The sequence below is a fragment of the Garra rufa genome, chromosome 5 (genome assembly GCF_049309525.1).
Source record: "Garra rufa chromosome 5, GarRuf1.0, whole genome shotgun sequence".
NCBI classification, from domain to species: Eukaryota; Metazoa; Chordata; class Actinopteri; order Cypriniformes; family Cyprinidae; genus Garra; species Garra rufa.
Window position 1 is genome coordinate 12,195,638 of NC_133365.1, and position 12,253 is coordinate 12,207,890.

General features: G+C 36.2%; 2 protein-coding genes across 2 annotated transcripts; one reads left to right on the forward strand and one right to left on the reverse strand.

Moving 5' to 3' along the window:
- Positions 1-232: 232 nt before the first annotated feature.
- bcl7a (BAF chromatin remodeling complex subunit BCL7A) lies at positions 233-6,590 on the forward strand. The gene is made up of 6 exons (XM_073840318.1): positions 233-410; positions 1,382-1,463; positions 2,538-2,634; positions 3,015-3,188; positions 3,293-3,390; positions 5,224-6,590. The coding sequence occupies exons 1-6, from the start codon at positions 319-321 to the stop codon at positions 5,287-5,289; spliced, it is 609 nt and encodes a 202-aa protein (XP_073696419.1). The 5' UTR covers positions 233-318; the 3' UTR covers positions 5,290-6,590.
- On the reverse strand, positions 6,495-10,694 carry alkbh2 (alkB homolog 2, alpha-ketoglutarate dependent dioxygenase). The gene is made up of 4 exons (XM_073840316.1): positions 10,590-10,694; positions 10,005-10,245; positions 7,285-7,483; positions 6,495-7,198 (listed from the first exon to the last, which is right to left on the reverse strand). Exons 2-4 carry the CDS (start codon positions 10,243-10,245, stop codon positions 6,871-6,873), a joined length of 768 nt encoding a protein of 255 aa, XP_073696417.1. The 5' UTR covers positions 10,590-10,694; the 3' UTR covers positions 6,495-6,870.
- Between the last annotated feature and the right edge of the window lie 1,559 nt (positions 10,695-12,253).

Genomic DNA, 12,253 nt, shown 5'->3' on the forward strand with positions numbered 1-12,253 from the left:
ATAAACGTTGTTGTTTGGCAGCATACTGTCGATGTCTGTCTCCATTTTTCCCAGATGCATGTGTTAAACGTGTGTGGATGTCGTAGTCATTGTTTCGATTCGATCGTGCCACTCAACAATCTGTTAAAATATCGTTTTCTTTGCTGTGTTCGCTAAACAAAGGAGCGAAACGCGTACCCGCATTGACCGTGTCTCTCATGCTTCCAGGGCATTTGGCTTCAGCGCAGGCGCACAAACCCCGCCTCTCTCCTGTGCTGTGTGCATTCGCATTGTGTCTAAACAGGCAGCGAGCAAAAAGATATTTTACCAACAGCAGTAATGTCGGGCAGGTCGGTTCGAGCGGAGACGCGGAGCAGGGCGAAAGATGACATCAAGCGGGTTATGGCTGCAATTGAAAAAGTGCGGAAATGGTAAGAGAGAGCGTCTACCCTTTAACGAACAGTAGACAGCCTGTGGGGGAGGAGAGACAACGAGAAACAATGAAATGAAAGGAAAGAGAGCGTTTATTCCACTCCAATTTCACTCAGATGTGCAGTTTCGGCGTTTCTTCGCGCTGCTGCTCTTTTGGTCGGCTTCTTAAAAATTAGTTAGGGAAAATTGTAGATGGCATTTTTCTTCCATTAAATTTTTATGTGGGTTGAACCTAGAAGCCATTTCGTTGCAGTCACATGAAGGCTTTGCTGTTTGAGCCTGTAATGCCGGCTGAATTGTAACCGAACGGGCTGACATGAGGGAACTAGAGTCAGACATCCGTACCGAACAAAAAGTGCCGCTGAACGGGCATTTGTCTCGTTCATCTCACCTGAGAGCCAGTGAGTCGCGCTTCTGAGCGACGGCGCGTGAGAAGAGTTTTATCCACGCGCGGGGTTTTAAACTCTGCGCTCAGCTTCAGCTCCACTTTTTAGGGACTGCGAAACATTTCGCTTGAGCGCAGTTTAAATTAGAATAACATTTACAACAAAAAGATCACGATGAACAATAACATCAACAACAGTATCTTTCTCTTTCTTATGAACTTACACAAATTATCCAAAGAGTAAAACTAAAAAAAAAGTTTGTTTTGAAAACTGAAGTGTGATCGCACTTGACTGTCCTAAACTTTAAACTAGTAAAATGATTTATAAACTGTATCAATTAAAAGCATTTACCATAACTAGTACTGTTTTACTCAACCAATTTTTTGCAAAAAGACTTGACCTCACTTTAATAATGTATATATTTATTGTATACAAAAAGGTATGGATGCCTTGTTGATTTGTTATCAGTTGTGATATTTTTGGCACAATAAATACTTAAATGTTTAAATAATTAAAACTCTGTTAAACTCATTTGTTTTCGGTCTCCTTTGTCTTCAATATCTAACAATGCTATGCATCTCCAGGGAGAAGAAATGGGTGACTGTTGGTGACACGTCACTGCGGATCTACAAGTGGGTACCAGTGACAGAGCCCAAGTCAGATGATGTAAGTCACCTTTAATCACCATAATACACTGTTATTAAAATACTGATTATCCAATTATTATCTTCATGTTATGGCCAATATAGCAGATAAATCTCTTTAAATATTTTTTCCCACAAATGAATAAATCAATACTAAAATGTGCATTATTATCATTTGTATACTGATATGAAGTTGTGAGGTAAAATGTTTTTATATATATATTTTTTTATTAGTAAAGGTAAATTCATAGTGGCATTGCGGTTACTAGTGCTAAATGTTATTATTTTTTTTGTGTGTGTGCAAAATCCTATAGAGAAAGACTAGAATATTTTGACAAACTAAAGTTAATAAGTGGAAAAGATAAGTACGAGCAAAATTAATTGAGATATTAGCCTAATATTTCACCTCCCTCACTGGAAATGATCCAAACACAAATGTTTTCAAGATTCTTGCCCTGGAAATCCTGGTTCAGTTTGGCCAACCACAAACGCCATTTATTTCTCAGACAGTTTTTTTTGCACTCTTCTCCTTGATTTGTTATAACTTTTGGCAGTCTATAGTACTCCAAATGGTTTTCCCGGTCCGACAAATTAGTACAGGCCAAAAAATTACTATAAGTTACCATTTTCAGCAGCAATAATCAGCAAAATATGTGAGTTTTGTTCGGTTCAGTGGCATTGTTTACGTTCAGTGCCGCCAATATGGCCGTTTGATGATGCATCGTGAAAACATTATAAAAAAAACAGCAATCAAAACAATAAAACAGCATACAAAGACATAGTACATGCAGAAGAAAACAATCTTAGGATGACTCATGGATTATAAGTCTTCTCTAAAATGTTGGTTTTTAAATTTGCTTTAAACAGAGATTCTGTAGAGATTATCCTAATAGATAAAAGTAGGCTATTCCACAATTTGGGGCCAACCGTGGCAAAAGCCTGGCCTTGCTTTCTTTCTTTTTTTAGTTGTAGCATCACACACACAAAGCCAATATTTATTCTACACTGTTTTTTAGATGTTGTTATTGGTTCATTATTCTCCACATGGTTTAATTGCAAAACGTGATTTGACAATGCATTTGTTTATGTCACACAGAAGAACAAAAACAAGAAGAAAGGCAAAGATGACAAATATGGCTCTGAGGTCACGACCCCCGAGAACAGCTCTTCTCCTGGAATGATGGATATGCATGGTAATCACAGTCTCCAATCAAATCTCAAAAAAAAAAAAATTAAGTATTTTTTAGACTGTTGCTTGGAGATTATTGCAAATTATAGTGGTTTTTAAAGTTGATCTTGCAAGGAAATTTCTGAAATATTTATTCAGAAAGTATACCAGAAATTACCTGTAATTCATTATGCATTTTTAAATATTATTATTGGCTTTCAATGAGCCGTTATGCTTCTTAACCAATAGAGGGGGTTGATGAAACACTTTTAATATACAGGAATTGGTGTCAATTGCTAGTTTAACCTTTAACCATTTATGAACAGTCATATACTACTTTTTAAAGCATTTCTCAAATCATTTATAAGCACCCTTTTAATCATGTTTGTGTTTCCCCACATACAGATGATAACAGTAACCAGAGCTCCATTGCAGACTCCTCGCCACTGAAGCAAGAAACCAGCAACAACACTAGTCCTGCACCTGACCCCATGGCAGCTTCTCAGAATGACAGCAATGACTTGAAAAATGACCAATATCCGTCCAAACAGCCATCATCTGGTCAGGATCATAAGAGTGGTTAGTCACTGCAATGAGGCCTCTAGGAGCTCATTATCCTATTTTTTCTGTCTACCTGTGCTGTGGGATTTTTGGGGTCTCTAATAGCACTTCTTTATTTTCAGAACAAAACCACTGCTCATCAGAATCTATAACAGTCAAAAGGGAGAGCAAGTCACAGGGAGATTCGGAACACTTTTTAGACTCTTCCAAATCAGCCCAGGTACATGCTTACAGCATCACTTCCATCAAAGTAAAAAAATGTTTATATACACTTCCAGTCAAAAGTTTTTGAACAGTAAGATTTTTTATGTTTTTTAATAAAGTTTCTGCTGCTCACCAAGTCTGCATTTATTTTATCTGAAGTACAGCAAAAACAGTACAATTTTAAAAATATTTGTACTGTTTAAAATGACAGTTTTCTTCTTGAATATATTTTAAAATGTAATTTATTCTTGCGGTTTTAAAGCTGAATTTTTATCATCATTACTCCAGTCACATAATGCTTCAGAAATCATTCTAATGCTGCGTTCACACCGCCCAAACCGTCATGCGTCAGTTGCGGCAAGATTACATGTAAAGTCAATGGTTGAGTCCGTCAGAGGTCCGTCAGAGGCTCTGCGTTGCGTTGTGTCCGTTGGATCCGTCAACTTTTCAAGCGTTACCTGCGTTTCAAGCGTCAACGCAGCCAACGCAAGCAACGCAGAAGTTCAGCTAGTTGAACTTTTGACGGACTTAACGCACTTGACGCAGTGCGTCAACCAATCAGAGCGTCTCACTGTAGCGACGTCACCACACGTATTTTGAATGAAGCGGGAGCAGAAAAACAACAACATACAATTCTCTGCGATTGAAGACGGCTACAAACTTATTCTAGCCGTCTGCAATCGCAGAGAATTGTATGATCCGTTCTCGTTGTTGTATAAAGACAGGAATGTAAAGGAACTTGCTTGGATGAAGATCGCTGAAGAGATCGGGTTGTCAAATCTTTTCTCAACGTAATTATTTCCCATTTCGTTAGCTAGCGAAACATGTTCATGAGAGGATTCCAAAATGTCCAGTCCCAATAGTTTGCCATGGTTTATTCAGGGGAAGTGTGCAGAAAACTAGATGCGTTGGGAGCGTTGCCTGACGTGTGCGGTGTGAACGCACCAAAAAGCAAGCGTTGCCAGCTTCAACGTACATGCGTCAAACTAGATGCGTTAGGTGCGTTGCCTGACGCAGACAAAGTGTGCGGTGTGAACGCACCATAATGATTGTTGAAAACAGCCAAGTAGAATGTTTTCGGGTTTCTTCGATGAATAGAACATTCAGAAGAACAGCATTTAACTAAAATAGAAATCTTTTGTAACATTTTAAATGTCTTTTGATAAATTTTAAGCATCCTTGCTAAATAAAAGTATTAATTTCTATCATTTCTGTTAGAAAAGCTTTTTATTTCAGATAAATCCTGATCTTTGGATCTTTCTATTCATCAAACAATCCTGAAAAAATCTACTCTTAATAAAAAAATGTTTCCTAAACAGCATATCAGCATATTAGAATGATTTCTGAAGGATCATTCGACACTGAAGACTGAAGTAAAATTGAGTTTAATTAGTTATCAGGATCCAATCACAAATTAGCTTTGATCACAGGAATAAATTATATTTTAAGATGGATCCAGAAAAACTTTTACAATTTCATTCAAAAGTAAATGTAAATAATCTTTTTATAGAATTTCATGTACGCTTTGCTTTATAATTGCTTTGTTTAAATTTTCGTATTATGTACCACTGTATTGTTTTTTTTTATGCATAATCTTTGTTTGCCATAAATAGCATATGAAGCTGATGTGGCAAAAAACGTAAATCAAGTCAAACAGAAAGCAGTTATTTCAAACAGTAAAAATATTTTACAATATTTCTGAATATTTAAATCAAATAAATGCAAGCTTGGTGAACTTAGAGACTTCTTTAAAAAACATAAAAAATCTTACTGTTCAAAAACTTTTGACTGGTAGTGTATACCAGCTGTGTTTTTTGCATTGTAACTGATTCAGTGGTTTCTTTTGTAGGACGTGGAAGATGGTGCTCCCCCAAGCAAAAAAGGGAAAATCGATTCTTCCTCTGAAGAAAGTTAACTATCTTCTGCAAGCTGTCAGGCATTTGCGATCCCCGTCTCTTATCCTGAAACACATCACAACATAGGAGGTTTCTTCAGTTCTACACTCTTCCCTACTACCATCTATTCACTTTAATCCAGAAAACCCGTCTCTTGGAGTCATTTTTAGTGTAGAGGGCATGTCTGGATCATCGTTGTATGAGTAAGGGTGATGAATCAAGCTGTGAGATATTGAACTGATCCTAAAACAGTTCATGCTGCCCTACAATCACTACATACTATTTCTTTCACTAAGATCAGTATTGTCAATTAAAACGGCACTGGAACTGCCATCGTTTTTTCCAAATTGGCATTGATATCAACTGCCATTTGCGATTTTTGACAAAAATTTGTATCACTCACCTTTTCTTGTTCACTCAGGAAGGTCAACACACTGTTTTTTAAATCACGCTGAAAGTAACTGATTTCTGCTGCTGTAGTTTAGTGAGATTTCACCATAAGTAGCTAAATATAAAGAAAAATGCAAATGGTACTAGTCACAAGTTATTCAACTTCTCCTGTGAAGACCATAGCTTGTAGCATAGGCCCTGTTTGGTTGAGTACATTTTTTGTTTTGTTTTTTGTCTTGTCTGTCTACACACTTCTCCAAGTGCCCACATTTTGGTTCTCACTTTTTTCTTTTTAAAGTCAAATAAGCAACACATGTTCATTTCCACTAATGCTCAAGATGAACTGTGGTGTTCAAACCAAGCTTTGAAATGCTGGCTGCCATTTCAACAGTACTACAACCTTCCAACCTACACAAGGGATACAATAATACCGTCATTTCGAAATGCGAAATTCACAAATTACTGTTTCTTTTAGCAGCAACTGTACTGACCGCATGTGTCGTCGTCCAAGGAAAAACGTGACTTTGATTAGATTGTAACACAGGCAGGTTATGGGTAGACAGCTGTGCGAATACCTCATACTCAGTCCAGCAGTGCTGGAATGTAAACGCTAAGTATGACTTTCTCGAAATTACTCTGTTACGTATGCTTGAAAAATAAAATGTATATATTTATACGATTACTTTTTTGCTACCCTTATGTTTTTGCCACAGTATTTCGCCAAACTATTGCCTTCTGTAGTTCAATCTTTGAAACCTTTAGCAAAATGTATTCATTGGGACCATATTGTTTTTCTTTCTTTCCCAGTCTATGATAGAAATGTCTTGTACAGAAGTATGGTTGTGTCTAACCTATTTATTCCACATGTAGTTTATTGGTTTTCTAAAAAAACAAACAAAAAACACAAATAAAATAAAATATTTCCTTTGAAGGCTCTTGAAAGTGCATTTTGTTGGCAGATATTAAATCTGAGTTTGGGTTTAAACTAAAGACTAGATTAATGACTAGTAAATCATAACATGAATATGTGAAAAGAAAGTGAAACAGTTCAAATGAACCAATACTGTAGTGTGCGAGAGATGTCTGAATGTGCTAAAACCCAATGACGATTCATTGCAGATTAGATGTGATGATGTGAGAAACTGCTTTCACACGTTGTGGAAGAACCCACTAACATGACCCACAACAATGGTAAGATGCTTAAAGAACAATCACTCTGTTTTAATGCCAGTTTTCTGTTTGTTTTTCACTATGCGTCTGAAAGTGAGGTTGATGCGTGGCATTTTGACTTTTTTTCTGACTGGAAGACTGTGATACCAGTATGTGTTTGTGGGATAGTTCATGAGCAGTAGACTCCCATGAGCCAGCTCCAGCTTCACAGGCTCAATCTGACGTTTGCTAGAACCAGTTCGTGCATCTCTATGTCGGAAAACAAAGTCACGGGCAGCCCCTAGAGATACAGAGGCAATAGGGCAGGCCGGATCGAGTTCCCGTTCATCATCCCTATGCTCTCCGATGTGATCATGACCATCATTATATCTGATGGTGAAAAATAAATAAATCAAGAACATTACTTCTACTTTAAGCAAAGCACCTCTACATGTCAACAGAAGATGGTAAATTACCTGTTTATCAAAACAAAGTTAAACGTATGGCCTGTTGCTTTGGTAACAGCATCTCGAATGTGTTCCAAAGTGGGAGTCCATGGTTTAGCCAGGAGATGGACTCCAGAGAAAGAGTACATCAGTCCTTCGTCACCATATGTCGCTTGCTTCCTTGGAATACTGTACGTCTTTCCGTACACTTGCAATTTTGCTTTGTCACCTTTGTCACAGAGAAAATGGAAACACAAAACATTTCAAACACTGGACACTAATACAATCACCATCCAAAAAATTCAACAGGATACAGTATTGTATTAATAGTGTTTTCATGACGCGTCCTCAATTGGCCATGTTGGCGGCAATGAACGTAAACAATGCCACTGAACTGAACAAAACTCGCATATTTAGCTGATTGTTGCTGCTGAAAATACTCAGTTATTGTCATGTTTTGGGCTGTACTAATTGGACAGACCGGGAAAAACATTTGCCCCCGGTTTCACAAACAAGGCTTAAGCCTAATCCTAGACTAAAATGTAAGTCTGAGCTGTTTCAACTAAACTTGCACTGACTGATCTAAAAATATATCAGTGCCTTTGTTTTGTCTTAAGATGCACACCAGTATTTTTTTTTCTAAGCATGTTTATAAAAATTACTTAAATGTCCTAATTGAACTATGGGCTAATCCTGGCTTAATCTAAGCCCTGTCTGTGAAACCGGGCCTTGGAGTACTATAGACTGCCAAAAGTTATAAATCAAAAAGTGCAAAAAACTGTCAAAGGAACAAAAGGTGTTTGTGGTTGGCCAAACTGAGCCAGGATTTCCAGGGCAAGAATCTTGACAACATTTGTGTTTGTTCTTTGTATTTCTGAGCAGGAAGGTGAAATATTAGGCTAATATCACCTATTTATCACCTATTAACTTTAGTTTGTCAAAATATTGCACCCTTTCCAGCCTACTAAGTCTTTTTCTATATGATTTAGCAGCTTCCACATGTTTTTGTTTTCTTGGGTTCAGACAGCATAAATTAGCAGAAGTACATTTACCATGCAATTCGTGCTGTTGTCAAGGTTCCCACACCTTGGTTAACTTCAAATTCAAGGACCTTTCAAGGATTTTAATGGACTTAGTGTGGACATATCAAGGTTACATTGTGTTACCTTGTAAGATACATTGTTACCAGTTTTCATGTGTCAAACTATTTAAAAAAAATTTTTTGCATTTATTTTTGGCTATATGAGAGATCTGATATTCTATTTGTCATAAATGCACGTAACTACAGTAAATCAAGCAGAAGAAAGCTAGTATGCATAGGCAACAAAGTGTTAGTGAAATAACACATTAGTGGACCGGAGGGATTAATATGGATTTTTTTCCTGAAAACTTCTTGCACAAAATAAATTCAAGCACTTTCAAGGACCTCTAACTATGTATATTAAGTTTCAAAAACTTTCCAGGGCCTTGATATATTTTTCTGAGATTCACAAACTTTAAAGGATTTCAAAGACCCGTGGGCCATGCATCCAGGTAACTGACCAAATTGTGACGTAAGTGCAAACCCTCTATACACTACTTTTCTAAATTTTGGGGTCAGTAAGTAAAAAAAAAAAAGAAGAAGAAGAAGAAGAAAGACATTTATACTTTTATTCAGCAAAGATGCATTACATTTATTAAAAGTAACAAGAATTATATTGCTACAAAACACTTCTATTTCAAATAAATGCTGGTGAACTCTATCAAAGAATCATGGAAAATGCATCACGGTTTTCACAAAAATATTATCAGAACTATTTTCACCTTTGATAATAATAATAAATGTTTCTTCATCACCAAATCATCAAATTAGAATGATCTCTGAAGGATCATGTGACACTGAAGACTGCAGTATGACTGCTGAAAATTCATGTTGTCAACACAGGAATAAATGAAATTTTAAAGTATATTAAAATAGAAAATTCATTTAAATTGTAATCGTTCACAACAGTGCCGGCGTTATGGGGGGCACTCGCGGGCCGTGCCCCCCCCCAAAGAGGCTGTTGTGCCCCCTACACAGTTTTTAATAAATTTAATACATATCAAGAATAATTAAAATAAATTAAGCATTGAATGTTCCATGATTTTTCATCCCTGCTGAAAAAACCAGCTTATGCAGGTTAGGTAGGTTTTGGTGCTGGGATGCTGGTTTTAGCTGGTTTATGCTGGTCCTGTACTGGTTTATGCTGGTCCTTTGCTGGTTTATGCTGGTCCTTGATCAGCAACATGACCAGCAGAAACCAGCAAAGGACCAGCATTAACCAGCAAAGGACCAGCATAAACCAGCTAAAACCAGCATCCCAGCACCAAAACCTACCTAACCAGCATATGCTGTTTTTTTCAGCAGGGTATGTAAAAAAAAAAAAAAAAGAGAGAAACTACAGTTGATGTGTGTTTTTGCGCGTCTCGTGCGTCATTGTGTCTTTAGCATGTGTACTTGTATGAGTGTGCGCTTGCACTGTATTGTTTTTTTTTTTTTTGCCTCGTTTTTCAAGTTATTGTTGCTGATTGTGTGCCCCCTTGTTAGATGTCGCGTGCCCCCCTGTTAGTTATGGTCTGGCGCCGGCTCTGGTTCACAATATTACTGTTTTGCTGTATTTTTGTTGAAATAAAAGCAACCTCTGTCAGCATAAAATACTTCTTTCAGAAACATCTTACTGGTCCCAAACTTCTGAACAGCAATGTAATTAATACAAAAGTGCCTTAAATACCTGTAAAATACTCCACCTCGTCTTCAAGCTGGTTGAAAAGGAGATCAGCCTCCTCTTTGTCAAATAGCAAACTGTAGTCACAGTCTAATCCATCAGCCTCAATCTTCTGCCAGGGAATGGGCTGAGAAAACTCGTCTTCCACCTCACACTCCTCTTTGTGTTTCTTGAACAGTTCTTCTGTTTTCCATTCATCTTCCTCAACAGCTGATGTTTTTTTGTGCCGAGTTACAAACTTATCCATCTATATACGTGTAAAAAGTAAAAAAAAAAAAAAAAAAAGTCTTTTCTTAGACAGTCTGGTACTATTTTTCTAAACCACTTTTAAATGTCAACTTCACTGAGCCAAAATTAGCAGTTTATATTAATAGTTTTTATACAGGTAATGTGCCCACAAACTTATACCTATATAGGATGCACATTCTGACAGCAAGATATAGTTGACAGCAAACCATGAGTAGTTTGCAACCAATGTTTTGGTGGTTAGTAACTAACACGTGAAAAGCGGAAGAAATCTGATATCTTCGTTTATACACGTGCATTATCTATCTGTATACATTTGGGGAAAGATTCAGTAGCTTTTCTTACCTGGTTTGTTTACTTGTCTTACATAGCTTAACGTTCAAATTCTTTCCCAATTTTTTTTCATTTCCAGCATTCGCGGGTTGCACACCTCCGGAAGTGTACGTCCACGTCACTACCGATGTCACGTGATATACGCTACTTTACTTTTGCATGGTTACATTGTACAAACCCGAACTCGTCTGGTCTAACCAAGACCTCATTGATCTAGTACAGTGATAAATTAAGAAAACAATGTAAACAAATATTATGGTATGTCTGCTGAGCCCAAACAGACAAAACGGACGTTTTATGTGTCTGATTAAATTTCAACCTATTCGTTCAGATAAAAGTGGGAACAACAATAGCTACGCTAAAATAAGGAGGTACTTACAGGAACCTCGAATTGCTCAGAAATAAATATATAACAAAATTAAACCAAAACAATGCAGATTTCTGTAAAATAATAAGGATAGGAAGTAGATTTGTGGTGTATGACCAATGAGTTACATTAAAGGAGTAGTTCACTTTCAGAACAAGAATGTACAGATAATGTACTCACCCCCTTGTCATCCAAGATGTTCATGTCTTTCTTTCTTCATTTATAAAGAATTAGTGTTTTTTGAGGAAAATATTTCAGGATTTCTCTCCATATAATGGACTTCTATGGTGCCCCCGAGTTTGAACTTCCAAAATGCAGCTTCAACTGGCTCTAAATAATCCCAGCCAAGGAAGAAGGGTCTTATCTAGCGAAACAATTGGTTATTTTCTAAAAACATTTACAACTTACACTACCGTTCAAAAGTTTGGGGTCAGTACATTTTTTTTAAAGAAATTATTATTTTTTATTTACCAAGGATGTATTAAGTTAATAATTAAAAGTTTATTAAAAGTTAATAATAAAAAATTTACATTGTTATAAAATATTTATATTTTGAATAAACACTGTACTTTTTAAACTTGTTATTCATGAAAGAATCCTGAAAAAAAAATATTCCAAAAAATATTTGGCAGCACAACTGTTGATATTATCCAACATTGATCATTCTAATAATAAATCAGCATATTAGAATGATTTCTGAAGGATCATGTGACACTTAAGACTGCAGTAACAGCTGATAAAAATTCTGCTTTTCATCACAGGAATAAATTCTATTTTAAAGTATGTTAAAATAAAAAAAAACATTATTTTATATTGCAAAAACATTTTGCAATATTAATGTTTTTTTCAATATTTTTAATCAAATAAATGCAGCCTTGATGAGCATAAGAGACTTCTTTAAAGACTATTACAAACCCCAAACTTTTGAACAATAGTGTATATACTTTTTAAGCTAGACAAGACAAGCATTTGAGGTTAAAATGTATATAAATTGTAATTTTTTTTTTTTTTAGAAAACAACATATCTTTTTGCTAGATAAGCCCTTTTTTCCTCGGCTGGGATCATTTAGAGCCCTTTGAAGCTGCATTTTGGAAGTTCAAACTCAGGGGCACCATAGAAGTCCATTATATGAAGAGCAATCCTGAAATGTTTTACTCAAAAAACATAATTTCCTTATGACTGAAGAAAGAAAGACATGAACATCTTGGATGACAAGGGGGTGAGTACATTATCTGTAAATTTTTGTTCTGAAAGTGAACTACTCCCCTAAATTCCTAAAAAAAAAAAAACCAAGAATTTATTATTTGT

Coding starts and splice junctions, on each gene's coding strand:
- bcl7a (XM_073840318.1), top strand. CDS start 319: ATGTCGGGCAGGTCGGTTCGAGCGGAGACGCGGAGCAGGGCGAAAGAT. Junction 1,464..2,537: donor CAGAGCCCAAGTCAGATGAT/GTAAGTCACCTT, acceptor TATGTCACACAG/AAGAACAAAAACAAGAAGAA. Junction 2,635..3,014: donor TGGAATGATGGATATGCATG/GTAATCACAGTC, acceptor CCCCACATACAG/ATGATAACAGTAACCAGAGC.
- alkbh2 (XM_073840316.1), bottom strand. CDS start 10,245: ATGGATAAGTTTGTAACTCGGCACAAAAAAACATCAGCTGTTGAGGAA. Junction 7,484..10,004: donor CGAGGTGGAGTATTTTACAG/GTATTTAAGGCA, acceptor TCTGTGACAAAG/GTGACAAAGCAAAATTGCAA. Junction 7,199..7,284: donor AACTTTGTTTTGATAAACAG/GTAATTTACCAT, acceptor TTTCACCATCAG/ATATAATGATGGTCATGATC.